General features: G+C 42.5%; 1 protein-coding gene across 5 annotated transcripts in view; it reads left to right on the forward strand.

The window, feature by feature from the left end:
• LOC131459309 (cell migration-inducing and hyaluronan-binding protein-like) overlaps positions 1 to 19,883 on the forward strand; it is a 161,932-nt gene that overhangs the window by 110,101 nt on the left and 31,948 nt on the right. For all 5 annotated transcript variants that reach the window (XM_058628971.1, XM_058628972.1, XM_058628973.1 and 2 more), the window contains 6 exons: positions 491 to 612; positions 7,310 to 7,457; positions 10,357 to 10,548; positions 14,172 to 14,341; positions 16,059 to 16,268; positions 19,342 to 19,547. In XM_058628971.1, the coding sequence (XP_058484954.1) occupies positions 491 to 612; positions 7,310 to 7,457; positions 10,357 to 10,548; positions 14,172 to 14,341; positions 16,059 to 16,268; positions 19,342 to 19,547 (1,048 nt within the window). The remainder of the gene's footprint in view (positions 1 to 490; positions 613 to 7,309; positions 7,458 to 10,356; positions 10,549 to 14,171; positions 14,342 to 16,058; positions 16,269 to 19,341; positions 19,548 to 19,883) is intronic.

Genomic DNA, 19,883 nt, shown 5'->3' on the forward strand with positions numbered 1-19,883 from the left:
CTCTGGAGCAGCCATCGATCAGCCCTCTGATATCATCACCACATCATCTCCTCGTCGATACGTCTGCCTCGTGCTGCTCTGCTGTTACTGAGCACTTCGCTCCACTGCTGCTCAAAGCTGCGTCCAATTAACAGCTTCTCATCTCCCGTCAGAGAGCATCGCTTTTAATGAAACCGACACATGCCGAGACACGTGCACACACACACACACGGTGGACGAGCTCTCAGACGTTCTCAGGCTGCCTAACTGTGTGCCAAAGTCCAGATTGTAATTCAGGTTCATAGTTAAATGCATCTCCCCCACTGTGGCAGCCAGACACGGAACATAATGAGAGGAGAAAGCCCCTCAATTACTTTTGTACAAATGCTCTCTGACAGTCTAAATGGACGACAAGCCAAGACCTTGATGTAGATTATTCTAATATCTGTCTGACCATTGAACTTGGCTGTGACGGTGTGTGTGTGTGTGTGTGTGTGTGTGTGTCCCGCAGAGGCAGAGTGGACTGAGTGGTTTGACAGAGATGACGAGAGAGGATCTGGAGACTGGGAGAAACTGTCTGACCTGCACGAGGCCTATCCAGACCGACTGTGTGGCAGTCCGCTGGACATACAGGTAAATACATGCACCGCAGATGTTAGTTTCCCACACAGTGACGTCAGAGTATCACGAGTATCTTACCTTGGAGGTGAACGTGATTGAGATTCATTGAGTTGTGTGGCAGTTTGATTGATGCATCATGATCCAATTAATTCGTTCAGGATGGTTTTTACAGGCCTGTCCGTTCCACAGGTGACTGACATTTTTCATTTTTGTGAGAACGCATTCATTAATTGGTTACAATCGGGGTGTGAAGAGCATTTTAAGCAATATAAATGATCTACCACCCCACCTTTAAGTCTATGATATCTTTAAATTATGTTTACTCGCTGTGAAACGTTACTTTTTTAACCCCTCGCGCTCCTGCACCAAACTCCATTGCGAAAATCATCTATTTTAACATCCCAGCACACGCGATCCATTCATCCACTGCTGCCTCCATCAGTGAGTTCCAATGTCTTATTTCATGACATCTGTGTTTGAAATCCTTTGATCAAATATACCGCAGTGACAAAAACTCGCCACACGAGGCAGCAGTAGACCAGCAGCTCCTGTGTCCCCGCCACCTTAAAATGCTGATTTTCTCAATGGGGTTTGGTCTGAGATAGTTTTTTCTGCAAAATAGAACGAGGATGAACAAATAATCAGGATGTAATTGTTTATAATATCATTGCCACACCCCTGCCTCTGCCACACACACACACACACACCACATTCCGTGGTTTTACAGTAAAAGCAAACAAACCCATGATGTTTTAATGATGCAGTCTCTCAATAACAATGAGCAGGACGCAGTAAACGCGGTGATTAGCCTGCTGTTGCCTCCAGTCGTCCAGCCAACGTGTCACGCTCGCCGAGCCTCTTGTTCCATTTGCCCAAGCAGTATTTAAAAATGATTCCAGAAGAGCTCACTAAAGCAGAATGAGCTTCATCACTCGACTGCCTTTAACGCTGCAGTCGGAAACAACACTTGACAAACAGTTGATTGTTGATTTTCATCCAAAGAGGAGCACTCTCTCCATGTCTGAATCTCTCTGTTTGTGTTTATAATTTGACTCTTTGTATTTTCCTCCCCCTCCTTATATATTCACGTGTATAAAAATCATATTTACACATAATTGCCTGATGGATAAACACAAACAGACAATATACAGAAAACACATGAACAAATAAACACAAGCAACAATAATGGAATAAAAGACAAAAGTGCTAGTGCTCGTCCTAGCACATTTGAGCGTCGCTGCGTCGCTGCATTTGTAGTCGGAACTCGGTATTTTAAATACATTGAAATGCAAGAGAAAAAACGCATTTCTTAGCACAGTGTTTCTGCAAACTTTCCAAATGTGTTTTTTTTTGGGACCCTAAAAACAAACCCCAACCCAGGCTTTGACAACAATGTGTGTTTTTTCGTACTCTGTATGAAAACTGGCCAAATCATTGAAGAAATAAAGGGATTCTAAGGTTTCTTTGCAGCATCAGCAGTTTTTGCTGGTGAAATCATTCCACGGAGGGACTTACTATTTGTGTCCAGACATGGAAAAACCAGGAACAAGTCTCCCCCCGGCATTTTGAGTTATTTATAGATTCTGAAAGTGTCGTTTGTAAGCGTTCCACTGCGTAGAGGAGCCGCTCTGTGTTTGCTCAAAGCCTCCTATGACGCTTCATGTTTAGCCGCGAGGCTGTAAACGCCGAGTCGAGAGTAAAGTGCGGCGGCAGAGTCACACTCTGTCAGATCACTCTGTTTACATTATGCTGAAATGTACCGGGATTATTGATCAATAATCCCAAACAAACCCTGCCTACTGCAGCGGTGAGAGGCAACGACGGTGATGTACTGTGATGAGAGGCTGCCCTCTCTCACACACACACACACACACTCACACACTCACACAGGACATATTTAATGGCTTTTGCAGAAAATAAGACGACCGTAAATAGTATCAGTTATAGTGTGTGATGAAAACCTTGAGAGTTATAGCTTTAATCTCACACATACATGTAGCCAGTAACAATAATAATGTTGTATTAAAGGGATAGTTCAGGTTTTTTTGGAAGTGTGGACGTGTGAAGGCTGTGTGTGTGTGTGTGTGTGTGTGTGTGTTCGCTCTGTTTACAAACATCAGTTTTCAGTCACAAAAGAAACACATTCTTAAAATACTGTAGATTCTATGATTCTTCTCCTTTTGTACAAGAGGTTAAAATTTGTTGTGAGTGAGGTCGAGCAGCCGTGTCTCAGGCTGCTTCCTGGTGAGGGCGGGGCACAGGTGGACAAGTCCGTGCTGACAATGTGTCAGTACCTCGTTCAACCACATTTAAAAACCCAAAACCATTTATTTAATGGTCTTTTAAAAAAGAGAGGCAGACATGTGCTGGAGCTCCAGATGCTCCTGCGTCCTCCATCCATGCAGTCAGGTGATGATCATCAGCGAGCCGGCCTTTCGTAAGTGAGCTGCTGGGACACGGCGCGGCCGCAGACTCTCACTGTGACTCAGTCTGGCACCATAAAGCTGCAGCTGTTAACCTTCTATGACTGATGTGCAGCAGTGCCAGTTCTGCCCACACAGACTCTCACACTCATACCATTACCATAAAGACATAAGGCTCCAACTGCTCTGCTTTAATTGCTGCTCTGCACTTTTTCTGCCTCAGTCTCAGCTTCATCATTAGGCGCGAGCACGAATGTTAACGTGCATAAAAACTCCTGAAATGGCACAGAGGTCAGGGCTGGAGAAAATGCGATAGTGGCATAGATCACAAACCTGTTTGTAGCCCCAGGGCTCTATAGCGCCCCCAGAAGTTGGTTCATGGTCAGACAAAAGTGGTGAGTTTGTCAGGCTTACTCCAAAGTTTCTTGAGAAATTTTGACGTGAGAAAAAGTGGCCAAAATTGCATTAAATGCTAAATTTTAGATTTTTTCGATTGTGTCCAAGTCGTACATAGTTGATCCGATTAAAAAAAATGAAATAAAAATTATAATGTACTTTCATTGGCTCCCCCCACCCAGAAGTCAGCCTAAGTCTACACATTTGAACAAACTCGACCTAGCACGTTTGAACTAGCTGCGTCAAACTCGGTCCATGTGTTCTAGACAAGTTATTGATTTAAAGTTACCAAAGGATTTTCTCTACGTCAAAAGGTGTGGCCTCAGCACTCTGACAAATTTGATGTTGAAATGGCAAAAGAAAACTACTTTAAAAGTCCACTTTTTTTATCAAACACCTGTTTCCAAACAACATCCTCCATCATCGGATGTGATGAGTAATTTCAATTTCAAGTATTTGGTTTTATATAGAAATTGTGGCTCAGTAACACCCCAACTAAGAGCTGTCATAGTCATAAAAGTGGACGCCATGGACGATTTGAATTTCACCTCAATCAAAGTGTAGGAACCCTGTGTTTGGATCACAACTTCATTTTATGCATTTATGTTATTTAAAACATATAAACACAAGTTTTTAATAAATGGTTTGGGACCCAAAAAAAGTCCCACAACCCATCCGTGGGTCCCGACCCAGTTATTGGGAACCACTTAGATCAAATATGTTATTCAAAAATTGGTAAAATAATGACTTTGAGAAATGCTTAACCTTTTATTTATTATTTGCTTTTTACTCTTTAGTAAATGCAATTTCTGTGTTTTCATTAGCATTAGTTTTCAAAACCATCATGTCTCTATTAGCCTGCCAGTTCTGTGTGTGTTGTGTTTCTTCAGTTTTCAGTCTTCTCTGTCTAATTCGCCTCTCTATTTTTAGTGTTTGGCTTCTCATTTCACTGTGTTACATAATGTGGTTCTGATTTGTTTTGGATCATCTTGACAGTCCAGAGGAAATGACCTCAGACTGTCTGTACTTGTTAATGTTAGTGCTTTAACGCTAATGCTGAAGGTCACCAGCGTTCACACGGTCATAGCGAGTTGTTGTTGTTGGGTTTTTTTGTGTAGAATGTCAGAAACGGTGACGGCACGAAAATTGGAGACGTTGAAACTCCGTTAAACAAACGGAGCTGTGTGCAAAAACAAGGAGATCTGGTAACCGCTGCAGACCTCAACACTGTGTTTATGTCACCACGTGTGCTATGAACAGAAAACCACTGGACAGGACAGGACTCATTTAGGTGCAAGCACCGCTGAAACGTTCACAGTTTCCATGTAAAATGGCAACTTTGATGTTGGCCATGGGAAAGTGTTTCATAAAGTGGACTGGATGTGAGACAAGAACCTTTCCACGTCCACAACCAGCCAGATGTTGACAGATAACTTTGGTCTCAGTGTCACATGGAATATCACTGAGAAAATTAATCGATTAATCAACCACCAATCATCATTTGTTTTGATATAATTTCATTCTATCCTAATCAGTTAATTTAACCCTGTTTAAATCTTGGTCCTACTACTGTTCTACTGCACTATTGTTTTGCTATCTCTCTCTCTATATATACATACAGTATATATACTATATACACTTCTATCGACCTACCTACCTACTTACCTACCGCTATTGAACGAACTACCTGGCTTTTATAGACCTTATTGTGCGTCTTTTATGTCTACAAAGCACACCGAGTGACCACTGTGTACCATAACGTCCTTCACAAATACGTTTACAGACAAACGTGGTAAATGGACGGTTGCAGGAACAAAAGTATTAGCCTAAAAGTCAAAAACTGTCTTCATCAGTTTCATTTCCAAAATCATTACAAAATTGTTCCAAAAACCATCACAAGGTATGAAGAGAGTAAACTGACACTCCCTCTGAATCACCAGGGGAAGAAAGGGATTTAGGAGCTTAACGCTCCCTAAATGAAATTAATTTACCTGCAAAGAGAAAGACAAGTTAATGCATCACATATAATACATGACAGGAAAGGACTAGGATCTGTTTCTATGACAGTAAACTGAGTAACAGTGGTGTGTGTACAGTACGACTTTTGTGTCTCCAGGATCAAATGTCCCCCTCGTACGTTTCTACAAACCACAAAAATGTGTGAGCTCACGTTTATGAACCAAATTTACGCTAATATTTACATATAAATTAAGCTCCCTTTGCATTCCTGACTGCGGTTCATAAGGAATGTGTTTTTCCGAACCAAAATGACGCCAGTTAGTTGTTTACATGTCAACAGACGTGCGTAACATCGTAAGTGTTGGTGGTGAAATGAGGGTGATGATAGTTATTCTGGTTAGAAATGTGTTTAGGTTCTGGCAGCAAAAAAAAGACGGATTAGTTTTAGAAAAAGATAATGGTTTTTCTTCAATGTCCTCACCATGTAGACCTTCTGTGTAGAGATGTCCTCAAAACACTGTTAAAACAAACCAGGATGTCCACAAAACACTGTTAAAACACACCAGGATGTCCTCAAAACACTGTTAAAACACACCAGGATGTCCTCAAAACACTGTTAAAACACACCAGGATGTCCTCAAAACACTGTTAAAACACACCAGGATGTCCTCAAAACACTGTTAAAACACACGAGGATGTCCTCAAAACACTGTTAAAACACACCAGGATGTCCACAAAACACTGTTAAAACACAGCAGGATGTCCTCAAAAAACTGTTAAAACACAGCAGGATGTCCTCAAAAAACTGTTAAACACACCAGGATGTCCTCAAAACACTGTTAAAACACACCAGGATGTCCTCAAAACACTGTTAAAACACACCAGGATGTCCACAAAACACTGTTAAAACACAGCAGGATGTCCTCAAAAAACTGTTAAACACACCAGGATGTCCTCAAAACATTGTTAAAACACACCAGGATGTCCTAAAAACACTGTTAAAACACACCAGGATGTCCTCAAAAAACTGTTAAAACACACCAGGATGTCCTCAAAACACTGTTAAAACACAATAGGATGTCCTCAAAACACTGTTAAAACACACCAGGGTGTCCTCAAAACACTGTTAAAACACACCATTCCTGACTGAGGTTCATAAGGAATGTGTTTTTCCGAACCAAGATGACGCCAGTTAGTTGTTTACATGTCAACAGACGTGCGTAACATCGTAAGTGTTGGTGGTGAAATGAGGGTGATGATAGTTATTCTGGTTAGAATGGTTAAAACACAGCAGGATGTTGTCAGTCTTTACCCCCAAAATTCTTTATTTCACAGTTGTCAGTTTTCTCCGTCTAACATACAGTATATAATGTGTGAAGACGTATGAGCTACATCTGCATTTCAAGGCCTTTAAGTGTTAATTTATGACTCTTTTCAAGTTTCTCATACGATCTTTTCATCTGTCTGGACATACTTGAACAGCAGAGCTTGACACTTAAATCATAAATATCTTCAGTTAAAACCATGACACACAACATAAAGGACCAATAGATTGAAACGCAGTGCTTGGTGCAATTGTGCATTGCAGCATCCATCAGTGTTATGGTGATAAGAACCAATGTTATGGTAATAAAATAAGTGTTATGGTGATAAAAGAGTCAGGCCTTATTCAGGGTCTGACAGGCCCGAGGGAAGAAGACTCTCCTCATTCTTTCTGCACCGGCCTTCAGAATATGAAAGCACTTTCCTGACCACAACGGGGTAGAGACTCAGAGGGAAAGTTACACAGCACAAAAGAAGGTATTCAGGATGAGGAGTGATGAAGACTCTCTCTTTGTCCAAGTCGCTGGTATTTTATAGTCAAATAGATGCATAGTGTCGCTTTACGTCATGACATTCAGACAATAACGTCTTGTCTTTCCTTTTGTCAGGCTGAGACCCATGACGGCATACCGTGGAACCAGACTGGCGACGTGATCCACAAGAACGACAAGGAGTACGGCTTCGTCTGCCTGAACAAGGACCAGGCTCACGGCCTGTGTCACAACTACAGAGTCCGCTTCCTCTGCGGAAAACTGGGTATGTTCACACCTGCAGGTTGTATACAACCATATACCACCAAACGATACACTACATGAACAAAGGTATTTGTATTGAATTCAGGTGTTTCAGTCTTCAGGCTTTGGGCTCTCCATCATCTCCAATGAAGGACAATCTTAACTCTTTGTCATACCAAGACATTTTGGACAATGCTGTGCTTCCAACTTTGTGGCAACAGTTTGAGGAAGGTCCTTTTCTATTACAACATGACTGTGCCGCAGTGCACAAAGCAAGGACTTTGAGTTTGATGGAAGAACACCAAACTCTGTCTATCTTCAAGAAGCTCTTGAAAACCCAACCATTCCAAGAGCGTCTTCTATCCGAGCACTTACCCTACCCCCTCAGTACAAACTGGATTTCCAGAAGACAATCAGCAATATATATATATATATACACATATATATCCAGGTTACTCTCTCTATAAGTAGCTCCTAACTAACTGTACAGTAACGTTATATACTGTACACACAGGTTTGCTGGCTGCGCTCCAGAGCGTGTTGTGTGTGGGAATGATTCTGCTATGGTTGGAATGCCTGGAGTCCGTATCATGGTGCAGCAAAACACTATCAAATAGCCGTCTCAGAGTTCACAGGCTGTGAGCCAACCACGCCGAGGGAACCGTGGGCCTTTGTCTGGGCTCGCCCTCAGTGTGCATGTGCGTGTGTTGTGTGGAGAGCACAAGGGAATGTTGGCGCGATCTCACGTGAAGATTGACACTGGGTACAACCCATTTGCATCACTCCGCAATTACCCCACACGCACATGTACAGCGTGTCTGGTATCCACCCACATATTTGAGGCGCTTGGGATTTATTCTGTGTAACAAAAGCTGACACAATTGGAGGACAAGTGAACACGGACCGCACGCAGACGTGTTTCAAAAGTGTCCGACCGCATTTTCCTTCACAAACTGGTTTCTTCATTTGTTCTATTGTTTATTTGGGAACAAGTATTTAGGTGGCAAGTGGTGAGCTCTTTTACAGCTTTAAAGTTTTCCTTCCACCAGTTAAAGCAAGAATAACAAAGTGGCCACATTTAAATATAGCAAAAGATGAAATACAGCTCATTTAAATATATAGTACAGCTACAGGGCAAACAAGTATGTTTAAAAAGTGGGTGGGCAATGCAATGGAAAGATGTACTGATGTGTATCTTATCTGAAAGGGTACAAATGTTTTGAAAAAACTAATTTGTACGTGTTATAAGAACTCTTTTCACCTTATCAAATTAAAGATCTTTACAATATTATGGTACATAAATGTACCCACAAGTCTGAAAATGAACAATAATTGTCCGCACTATAATTACATTTTGACTAAGATGGAACGGTTGCATGTGTACCCTTAATTGAAAAAGATGCAAAGAGTTAAAATTGTACATTTCCAGCATCTCCATGCAGAATATTGTAGTAATGCGGGGGAAATTTCTTCAAATGTGCGCCTACATTTGCAGAAATGTTCTTGTCTTGTTCCGTTATTATCGGGCGTGCATCATCAAACATCTATCGGCATATTATGGTTATTTTATGATTGAATACAAAAGGATTCTCACTCTTTAAGTTTTGTTGTTATGGATTTAAAACTTGCCCAGAGGCCTGAAGAATAGATTTTTAGATCACGTTATTGGACTAAAAGAGGTTGTGAGCATCGAAGCAAAGAGCACATCTTCAGTCCCTCTGGTGATATAAGATTTCAGTTTCCCCAATCAATGCCGTGTAGATAAACTAATGCATAAGCCTATCATGTCTCTCAGAACACACTCTTTTTTTATTATATACAGGATGCAAGGATGAGTTCTATAAGCAATAATAAACCTCAGGGCAGAATGATAATCAGCATCCAGAAGTTGAAAAGTGGAGGCAGAGGCCAGTCCTTAAATCACATTATCATAATCCACAGTGAGGAGAGAATCCGCTCCAACCGTCCTTTCCCTTCAAACGCAGGACGGCTGCATATTAATAATAATAATAATAATGGAACATGACAGAAATGTCAGTTTTGTCGATAGAAATGTCTCATTTATTAAAGTTATGTTGTAAACCCATCACAATCGGATCTTTTTATGGAGGAAAACATAAAATACTGTGATTTAATCATTAACTGAGGTCATTGATTATAAAACAAACCTTCATGGCAGTTAAAGGTGAAATTAAATATCTGTTAGGAATGTTTTTAATGTGGTACCTTTTGTGGTGCTGGTATTTTCTCTAAAACGTCTGACAGTGAAGGTGAGATGTTCAGCTCTGATGCTCAGCAGAAAGTCTGAGCGACGTTCGTCCTTGTGTTTGTTCTGTTCGTCCATCGGCGGAGGCGGAGTCACAACAGGCTGGTGGCTAACGCTGCATCAACTTACGGACTTATATGGTTCTGTTTTTGTGAAGGTTCTCAGTCGTCCTGGTCAGAGACATCTTGAGCAGTTAGCTGGACTGGACTGGACTCGCTTGAGTTAAGTTGAAGACCAGAACTGAAGAAACCTCATGGACGAGAGGTGAAGTTTCTTCAACTTTATCTCAAGTACTACGTTCAGTTGTCTCCGGCAAACTTCTGAAGGTAGAAGGTTTCGCAGCCACGCAGTGGAGACTTCGGCTGAAACACCGCTCGTTGTGGGTCAAGCAGCAGCAAATCGATTCACGCTATGCTAGCCAATAATCTCACATTCATAAGTTCAGGGTCAAACAAAAGTCTCCCACAAGGTTGTTGTTGCTGCAGCTGCTTAAGAAATGTTCAACTTTCCAAGTGGCATTAAGGTTATACGAATAATTCCAGCACAAACACGAGCCAATAAAATCATGTTTATGAGTTTTGCTCAGACTGTGACAAGAGTTCTCCTCGACATTAGCGTCCTTTTTGCTCTAACTCTCGTCCCCTTCCTCCTGCAGTTCGTCCACAGGCGTCCCTGTCCATCGACATGACGTCCAACAGCAGCATCCTGGAGCTCGATGACCGACCGGAGGGCTGGGGCCCGGGTGATCAGGTGGTGGTGGCCAGTACCGACTTCTCCATGCACCAGGCTGAAGAGTTCACGTTGTTGCCCTGCCCTACTTGCTCATCCAATCAGGTCAAGGTCCAAGGTGAGAGAAGCAGTGGCTTATCACATGTTAAAGTGCAGCTGTGATATGAGTCCCGTTCGTTGTACAGGGTCCGGTCTTTTGTGAAGCAATTTTTCAAGGTGTGTTATCAGTCCGATGACCTAATAGAAGTTGGTTTTTTTGCATCAGTTTTTAGCCCCTCCCACATCCAATTTTCCACGCTTTTTTAACAAATCGACTTTCGCGCGCACATTTTCACCAGGATTGATGCCGTCACATGCGGTTCAGGGTATGTTCAGGCCCTCAAAATGTGATTCATTTGGAGGAAGAAGAAGAAAAAGGAGAAGGAGGAGGAGGATTAGCTGTGGTGACCCGTAAAGTGACAAGCTGAAAGAACATCAGCAGATTTTGTTTTTATGAAGGTAATAAAACCTAATATACATTTCGCGGGATGCCATATGATCGTATTATAGTGTTCACCTCCGTGTATTCACATAAAATCATAAAATCCAGTCATAAAATACATCTGCTGGTGGGTCAGTTAGTGAGTTAGTTAGTGAGTTAGTTACAGACGCGCTCACTCGTCAACACACTGTCCACGGCCACATTTTCCATTTCATTTTGAAGACTTTTTCTTCCAAATTGAAATAGCAAACTGTGTTGACTCGACTTTGCCTTTGTAACACAAACAACACAAACCACTTTGTTGCTAAGTGTTTCCACGGCGATGAAAGCAGAGACGTGGAGGAGCAGTTTAAGTCGTAGCAAATGAAAAGTGGCCCGAGCACAAAGTACACCAGTCACTGTGAAATAATGTGTTTTTCATTCACTTTCAGAATAACCTTTAAAACAGACTCACACGTTCAGATGTTGTGTAACAAAAGTAAGTCGATTTTTAAAGCTTCATCAGAACCTGCACTCACACACTTACATTTATTTAATGGTTATTTATTATTAACCATTAAATAACCTATCGTTATGCTTCAGATTATTATTATATCCGTGTTTATTATTATTATATACGCATTTTTGAAGGCGTTAACGTGCATCTGGCCAAGTTCCCGGACCCGTGCGTTGCTCCAGGGCTCTGTAGCGTCCATCTTGGCGATTTGCACCCTTCGTAAGTGATCGTTTGCTTCCAAAATGTCACTTCTACATTTTGCTGTGTAAGGATTATATTTGTTTAGTAATAATCGGGAAGCCTTGTACTATTTGCATATTCAAAATAAACAGTACAAAACAAATATATATATACATATAGATGTACACCTTTAAAACAAACTTAATTTTGTCTTTTTTAACAAACTGAAACTCGTGTGTGTTCACACAGAGCTCTGAATGGAGTCTGTTTGTTTTCAAACCTCAGTGTCAGAGGATCAGGTCCATTAAACCTTCCTCCTCCTCCTCTTCCCTCCTCCTCCTCCCTCCTCCTCCTCCTCACCCGTCTGACGTCACAAGGTCCAAAGTGGAAATCCTGTTTTTGTGAGCCTGAGGGTGACACTGCTCCTCACACCTCCTGTCGTTCTCCCCCCCCCCCTTCCCCGGCGATAATCCTTTTCATTAATTCTTGCACTTGTGCCTCTTTAAAGCAGCATTTTTTTGTGATAATAGCCTCTTTTTTCGGCTCCTGAGGTTCAGACGGGAGCGGTTCACACACACACACACACACACACACACACACACACACACACAGCCCGGGGCTGTTTATCAGTTGGCGTCTAATAACAAGTGCCGGGGTTTTTACATGTTGAACTTTTGACAGTTCTAAAAGGCATTAAACGATGATGATGGGTGAGGAAAATAAATGTTGTGGAGTGGATCGATGGCCTGGAGCTGGAGTCGCTGCTGCAGTATTTAGCATTGTTCTATTTCCATCCTGACATTTAGCTCTTTTATAAAAGCCAGATTCTGACTGTCTCTGCAGCGCAGCTCTTCCGCTGTCTTTCACTACAGCAGCGATGATGATGATGATGAGGCGTCTGCAAACTCACAAACCGCCACGTCAACGGCGACCGTTAGCAGGAGCCGTCGAGAAGCACGAAACGTGGCCCTTTACTGAAGTAACGTTATACTGTGTGTCAGGGGGAGTCAATCATGATTTAAAATGCATTATAATTTAGTTGTACATTACAATTAATTTATATATATATATATATATATACATATGCAAAATTAAATCCAAAAAAAAAAGTTTGGACGACCCTGATCTAACGTTATGCGGCGTCATTCTCGTGCTGCACACAGGAAGTGGTTCCTTGCTCTGCTGCTGCATACGCACAAACGCTTCGTGGAGCCCAAACAGAGGCAGAAGAAAAGTTGCGTGCTGCCCACTCTCGTGCTCTTTCACGGCGACCTCACACAGTCACACTTCAGAGAAAACCTAAAGCATCACTCTCAGTGTGCGCTTGTTGAACATTTCCTTCACTTTGTTTTCTCCTAATCGGCACATTTGTGAGGTTCAGGGTGTGAACGTGTAGGAGTGAGTGACAGCGCTCTTATCACGTCTGCAGACTTCTTCTTCTTCTTCTTCTGCCTCCACTCTCCTTTCTTTTTTTTTTGACTCGCTCCTCTTTGTTCTCCGCAGCCTCGCCATCACTCACCGAGACATTTAATTGGCCTTCTGTAAGCGGCAATATGCAAAAATACATATTAGAGGAGCTTTTAAACTAGTAGGGAGTGTGTGGGTGTGGGTGTGTGTGTGGGGGGGAGGTTAGAAGTTAAAGCTTTCTAAGTGTCTCAGTGTTCTTAGTAAAAGGAAAAACATGTGCTTGAACCACCTCAGACTGTTTCTGAGCCGTTATTGTTTCTGACTCTGACAACTTTGGCAGCTCGTTAAATCCATCAAAAAATAAAAAATAAAAAATAAAAAAGCCAGCTGCACGACGGGAGTCTTTTCATTCTGTCACTGTCCCTCACGTGGGGTAAATGCACGCTCTAATAATAGTATAAAAGTGACAGTGCTGCTGTGTGAGGTCAGTGCTGCCTGCGCGGTGAGCGCCCCCCTGTGTTGACACGAGGAAACACAAGAGTCTCTGAAAGGTTAAGAATAAGTCAAGTTTGGAACCACTCACAGACCCACACCAAAGCCCATGGAGAAACGTGTCCATTTTAGCCCACAGGGACACAGGAGCTGCCAGTCCGCTGCTGCCCCGTGTGGTCAGTTTGTGTCACTGAGGTAAAGCCGAACTAAGCATTTTAGACTGAAATCACAAAATATCACATTTAAAGTTAGCGATGGAGGCAGCAGTGGATCGATAAGTCCTGCGTGTGTCGTGACGTAAAATCGCTGATTTTCTCTATGGGCTTTGGTGTTGGAGCAACCGATAAAGATGTCACACATAAGAATTAAAGTTTTAAAAAGGTCCAGAATCACGATGTGGCCGCCTGTATGTTGATGTTTTGCAACCAGAACTTCAGAATTGCGTCTTATTTTCTGTCAATCACGCTGGTGTCATGTTTTCTTCTAAATAAGAACATCATTTACAAAACTGACACCATATTATGTTGAAGAAGAGCTGAAACTCCTTGGTAAAATGTTTACTGGTGTTAGAAATCAAGTGGAAGTCGCCCCCTAGTGGCTATTTAGTATGTTTTTACTTCCAAATTGGTCAGTGCAACCAAAGAAAAACAATATTTCTTGCTTGTGTGTGTGTGTGTGTGTGTAGGTAAGGCCCAGTTTGTCCACATGGGCGAGGAGGTGGACGGCGTGGACATGAGGGCAGAGGTCGGCCTGCTGAGTCGAAACATCCTCCTCCGGGGTGAGATGCAGCCCGGCTGCTATGGCAACGAGGCCTGCAAGTTCTTCGACTTTGACACGTTTGGTGGACACGTGAAGGTAAAACTGTCGTCCTGACCGACATGTGTGATTAAAGTTGTGTTGGCGCTGGGTCAATTATAGCTTATCATGGATAGCATCATGGATAGCAGCTAGCAGCCACCATAGCTGCTAGCTGCTATCCATAATAAACTATATAATTGATAATCCGTATAATCCGTGCCTGGATGCTGTGGTATCAGTGTTTTTAACGTTAGCAATGACTGAAACTAAACACTTACGTTAGCAGCTCCCGTAGCGAGATGCAATAGCATTGGCATTTGACTTTAGCAGCTACTGTAGCTAAATCACATAGCATCATCATTTTAGTTAGCAGCTACTGTAGCTAAATTACATAGCATCATCATTTTAGTTAGCAGCTACTGTAGCTAAATTACATAGCATCATTATTTTAGTTAGCAGCTACTGTAGCTAAATTACATAGCATCATTATTTTAGTTAGCAGCTACTGTAGCTAAATTACATAGCATCATCATTTTAGTTAGCAGCTACTGTAGCTAAATTACATAGCATCATAATTTTAGTTAGCAGCTACTGTAGCATTAGTGTTTGACGTTAGCCCACCTACAGAGGCGGAGTACAGGGTCAAGTATACTCGGTCTCTGCATGTAAACGTACTGAGAGTCAACTGAGATGGACACATTAAGAATCAGAATCCAGTTTGTCCCGTCCCCATGTGTTTTTATTTTTCATTTTTGGATGTTTGATCGAAGCGTAGCATCAACACATGAAGCTGCGTTTGCTCCTTGCTTTGTTTTTCTTCTTCTTTAGTCAGTGTTTGACAAACAGCAGGAGACCAGAGCGTCTTCTCAAAGACTGTCATTAGTTTCCGCTCAAGTTACAGTCAGAAAAAGAAACAGTTATGACGCGTGGAGACAGTGGCTCTGTGGGACAGAGCAGCTTTTCATCACTCTTTCTGCTCACTCATGTTTTTTTGACCTCCTCAAAAATGTCCTTTCAGCTCATCTGTCTCACGGCGTTTTATTTGTTGTCACTCCGGCTCGTCCATCCCTGTCATCGCTCTCGCTCTCTCCACTTTCACTTATGTAAGACAGAGCGTATTAGTCACTTTTTAAGGTCGACTGTCTTGTCATATGTTTAAAATCTGAGGTTCGTCTCGGCCAAGGACGACCTGCGACACGGACGCTGCTCCGGGGGGACGAGGCGTCCTCGTGTGTTTTTCCTTAGTTAGAATAATAGGAAATATTTCACATTACACAATGAAAATAAATAAAAATATAGGCCCGTCGGGCTGTCAGAGCAACCTGAGTTAGGATTCCAAGACGAACGCGGCGGCTACTTTTATCGTTAATATCACTTCTGTTGTATTTATTTCACAGAAAATCAAATTCATTTTCAAAAGCACTTTAAAGAAATGATTTATCAGAGGTATAAGAATGAAGAATGTGTGTAAATATCTACCATGTTGCCTTGTGTGGATTCATATACCTACATATTATATTATATACTTATTATCTACTATTATATTTATGTTTTCTCATCATTTGCTTGGGTTGAGCAACGAGTGGGCGCTTGTGCTGCCTCCTGCACACATGACCTGCAAACACTAGCTCTTCACCTCGATGCTCCAGAAGTTCTCCCGCTGCTGTGAACGTCCGACTAAGTCGATGTGCGGCTGCGTTTGTTAAAACTCTGGAGAAACTGGCTGAAATAACTTGAGATAATACACCGTACGTTGTGTGTCTTCCGTCCTCAGGTGGAGCGAGGCTTCAGGGCCGTTCACGTCTCGGGGGTCGAGCTGCTGCACATGGGCCAGCAGACGATGGGACACTATCCCGTCCATTTCCACATGAACGGAGAAGTGGACGAGAGGGGAGGCTACGACCCGCCCACCTTCGTCAGCGATCTGTCCATCCACCACTCCTTCTCCCGATGTGTGACCATCCACTCCTCCAACGGACTGCTGGTCAGTTTCAAATTCATACCACGCTTTAGTTCTTCTTTTAATTCAGTTCCTGATCAGAAGATTGCTGATGTATGGTGCTTGTCCAGTTGTATTTGGACGTCGGAATTTGTGAATTTATTGTCAGAATTCTCCACTGAAGCGCCACGTTGTGTCGCAAATCCTGCGAGGAAAGTTGGAGCAACCTCACAAACTCCAACACAGGACTCTGAAAACCCATCTGATTAAAAGTAGCAGATAGCATTCAGCGCCTGTTTTAGCGTTAACACTGTCATATTTAGTCGACTAAAAGTCTTGTAATTCTAGTCTAGTTTAAGTCGTTTTCTTGTGTTCCCTCCTAAGGTTACTCTGTCAGGACAGCCTCGCGTGTGATTCACCTGCATCTGTTTCGTCCCCTCATTTGTGCTGTTGTTGCAGGAAGCCGGCGAATCAGCGTGTTTGATGCCAGAGGGGATAGAGTTGGAAAAACGCCTGAACGTAGTTTCCATTTTTTTCCACCTGTTTTTGGACATTGAGACAAAAACTCAAAACAAATGTCATTTTAAATCCAACTTTTTGTTCCGTTCATTTTAAATTGTCAACACACTATCTTAACTGCCAGATATTGAAAGTTATTCTGGGAAAATGGGCAAAAGCACTTAACTCACAGGACATTTTCTGACCCAGAAGGACATTTTGAGGTGTGTTAAAGGGCTAATCTTGTTTTAGTCAGTTTGAGATTTGCTAGTTCGACTCAAAGTGTTGTTTTGGTTCGTTTATCGGGGGTTCCCTCCTCAGAGTAGAAAGGTTAAGTGAACGTTTCCCCCTTTTTTAGCCTTTTCTTCACAACAAAAAAAACATTCAAAAACTCTGATTATCATTTCAGTCAAATTGTGTTTCACACGTCTCAAATATTGATTTGGAAAAGAGTCACGAAAGAAAAGAAAAAGGTTGAACGCTGACACACAATGAACACACCGTTTGCGTTACTCTGCTGTGAACAGTGACAGCAGAACGAAAAAACGTGTTGTAGTCTGCTTTTCTCTGCATTCTATGCACACAGATTAAGAGCAGCAGCGTAGAAAGGGCTGTGTGACAGCGTGGTAAACAGTTGGAAACACATAAAGCGCAGCGTACTGTAAGAAACAGTGTAAACTATGCTCCAGCTTTCAGAACTAGCTCTTAAATTTGGAGCGTGATGTCATTCCCAGACTTTTGCGGCAACTAGACCACGGGTGTATCTGTGACTGCAAGTGTAGAAACTACAAATTGTGGTTTTCATAGGTTAGGGATTATAATCTGAACAGTTACACACTTCAGCTCTGGCCTTACAAACATAAGTTTCCTCCTCTAGCTCTAACAAATAAACCCAAAATGTCCAAAGAAAGAAAGAATGAAATGAAAGAACACGAGAAGTTTGCTTGTGAAAATGTGTTTTGTTGCTTTCGATGTACCGTGATATGTACAGTACAGCAATCCGTTCCGTGCACTTTAAGTAATTAGAGCAGTAAGTGGCCAATTATTTCTCTCAAACTCATTACAAGTGAAACGACAAAGAAAAAACAACAATGCCTATATTTCTGGGGGGTGCGGGATGTGAGGGGGCGGGACGACGACGACGGCGGCGGCGACTCACAAATGTCACAATCTAAAGCCATTAGTGAGCGGGGGAGTCAGCAGGAAGTCAGCCAACGCTGCCAAGTAAGGTCCTTAATGTTCATGTTCAATGGGGCCAAAAATGTGGAGGCATAAAAAGGCATTTACAGCTAATGCTCGTCGTGAACCTTCATTAGAATGATTAAAGTGTCATCTTAGGAAATAGAATTCACTCCGAAGTCTGTGCCCGGAGAAGAAGGACGGCAGAGACGCAGTGTCACTTCTTCACGACGCAAATGAGACGAAGTGTGAGGCAAACATCAGACGGAAGACACAAGAAACGATAAATTGTAGTATCTCAGCAGCCAAACGGTTTGGAAATGAAGTCAGAGAGTCGAGATTGAGATGGTTTGGTCGTGTGCAGAGGAGGGACAGTGATCATATTGGACCAAGGATCACAGAGAAGGTTCATTTGACACGACTGATGATCCGCTGTGGCGGTCGCTAACGGGAGAAGCCAAAAGAAGGAGAAGAAAAACTTTGATTTAGGCTACGAAACCACCGGTTCGATTTGGGATGAAAGCCAAGGCCGTGATCAGTGTCACAGTGCTTTCCAGCGGTCGTCATTTCACAGAGACGAGTAGGAAGTTTCATTAGGAATACCCCTGAAGTTGCGATCCCAAGTCCTCAACTCGTACAAACTCGCACAAACTTGTACAAACTCCTCGTACCATAAGTTTTACGACTCAAGATGGCTGCTCCAAGCGTCAGCAGTAAGTGACAGCTGTAGCTTTTAGTGTCTTTTTAGCACTCCTGTCTTTTTTGTGTCCAATTTAATAAGTCATAAACACAGTGCCGTCTGTCCTCTTCTGTTTTATAGTTCTCTATACTCCAAAGACTTGGCGGCGTCCATCTTGTTGTTGAAAATGGAACTCATTTAAAGTTTCAGTGTGCAACATTTATGAAGGTTTACAAGCAGAAATGGAAGCTACAACCAATGATTGTGTTTATATAAGTGTGTTATTCCTTTAAAATAGATTTTTTTAAAGCCTTGTTAAGCAACGACTTTGCTTTACAGAGCCCACCATCTTGTACCGCCATGTTTCCTCAGCAACCCGAACTGATAACCCTTTCAGAGTGTTGAATGTTTTTGAAGTGATAGCTTACTAAGATGGTCACATGGTAGTACAGTGACAGGCAATGTTGCCTCACGGAGTTTGAATGTTCTCCCCGTTTACGTGAGGGTTCTCGCAGGGTCTTCCAACTTCTTCCCACAATCCAAAAACATGCAAAATTGGGGATTAGGTTAACTGGACACTCTGAATTGACCCTCATGTGGAGGTTAAAGCCATAGAAAATGAGTGAGAGAGTTTACTAAGCAATCTGGTAAGCAATGGCCTTCAGAGTTTCCCAACATGTTTGGTAAAGGAGGGGTTGAGCACAAGAGTTCTTTCTTTGTTCTGCATCAGTTTCACCATGAGAATGTCTTCTCCACTCCCAGGTAAAGAACGTGGTGGGCTACGACGTGCTGGGCCACTGTTTCTTCACGGAGGACGGTCCAGAGGAGAGGAACACGTTTGACCACTGTCTGGGTCTGATGGTGCGAGCGGGGACTCTGCTGCCTTCAGACAGAGACAGCAAAATGTGCCGGGACATCACGGATGGGGCTTTCCCAGGATACGTGGCCAACCCACGCCAGGACTGCAGGTAAGAGCAAATGTAACTTCTTCAGTGCTGTGGTGGTGCACCTTCCATGGATCTTCCAGGTGGTGTTTGAAAACCTCCCAGAGAAACTAAACCAGATTTTTCAGGTTGTTTTGGTTCATCTACACTCCTGAGGTTCCAGTCTCAGGCTACATCCACATTACGCCATTTTCTTTTGAAAATACTGCGCTTCAACTAGTCGTCCACATTTCAGAGCCAAAAAAAGAGTACGAAGGACTATGCTGGATTCATTTTAGTTTGAAAACTCCAGGGCTGCTCACATGGACACAGATTGTTTTTTTTATGAATGAATGTAAACCCAATTTCAGGTTGTTTGGT

The sequence above is a fragment of the Solea solea genome, chromosome 5 (assembly GCF_958295425.1).
Source record: "Solea solea chromosome 5, fSolSol10.1, whole genome shotgun sequence".
Classification (NCBI taxonomy): domain Eukaryota; kingdom Metazoa; phylum Chordata; class Actinopteri; order Pleuronectiformes; family Soleidae; genus Solea; species Solea solea.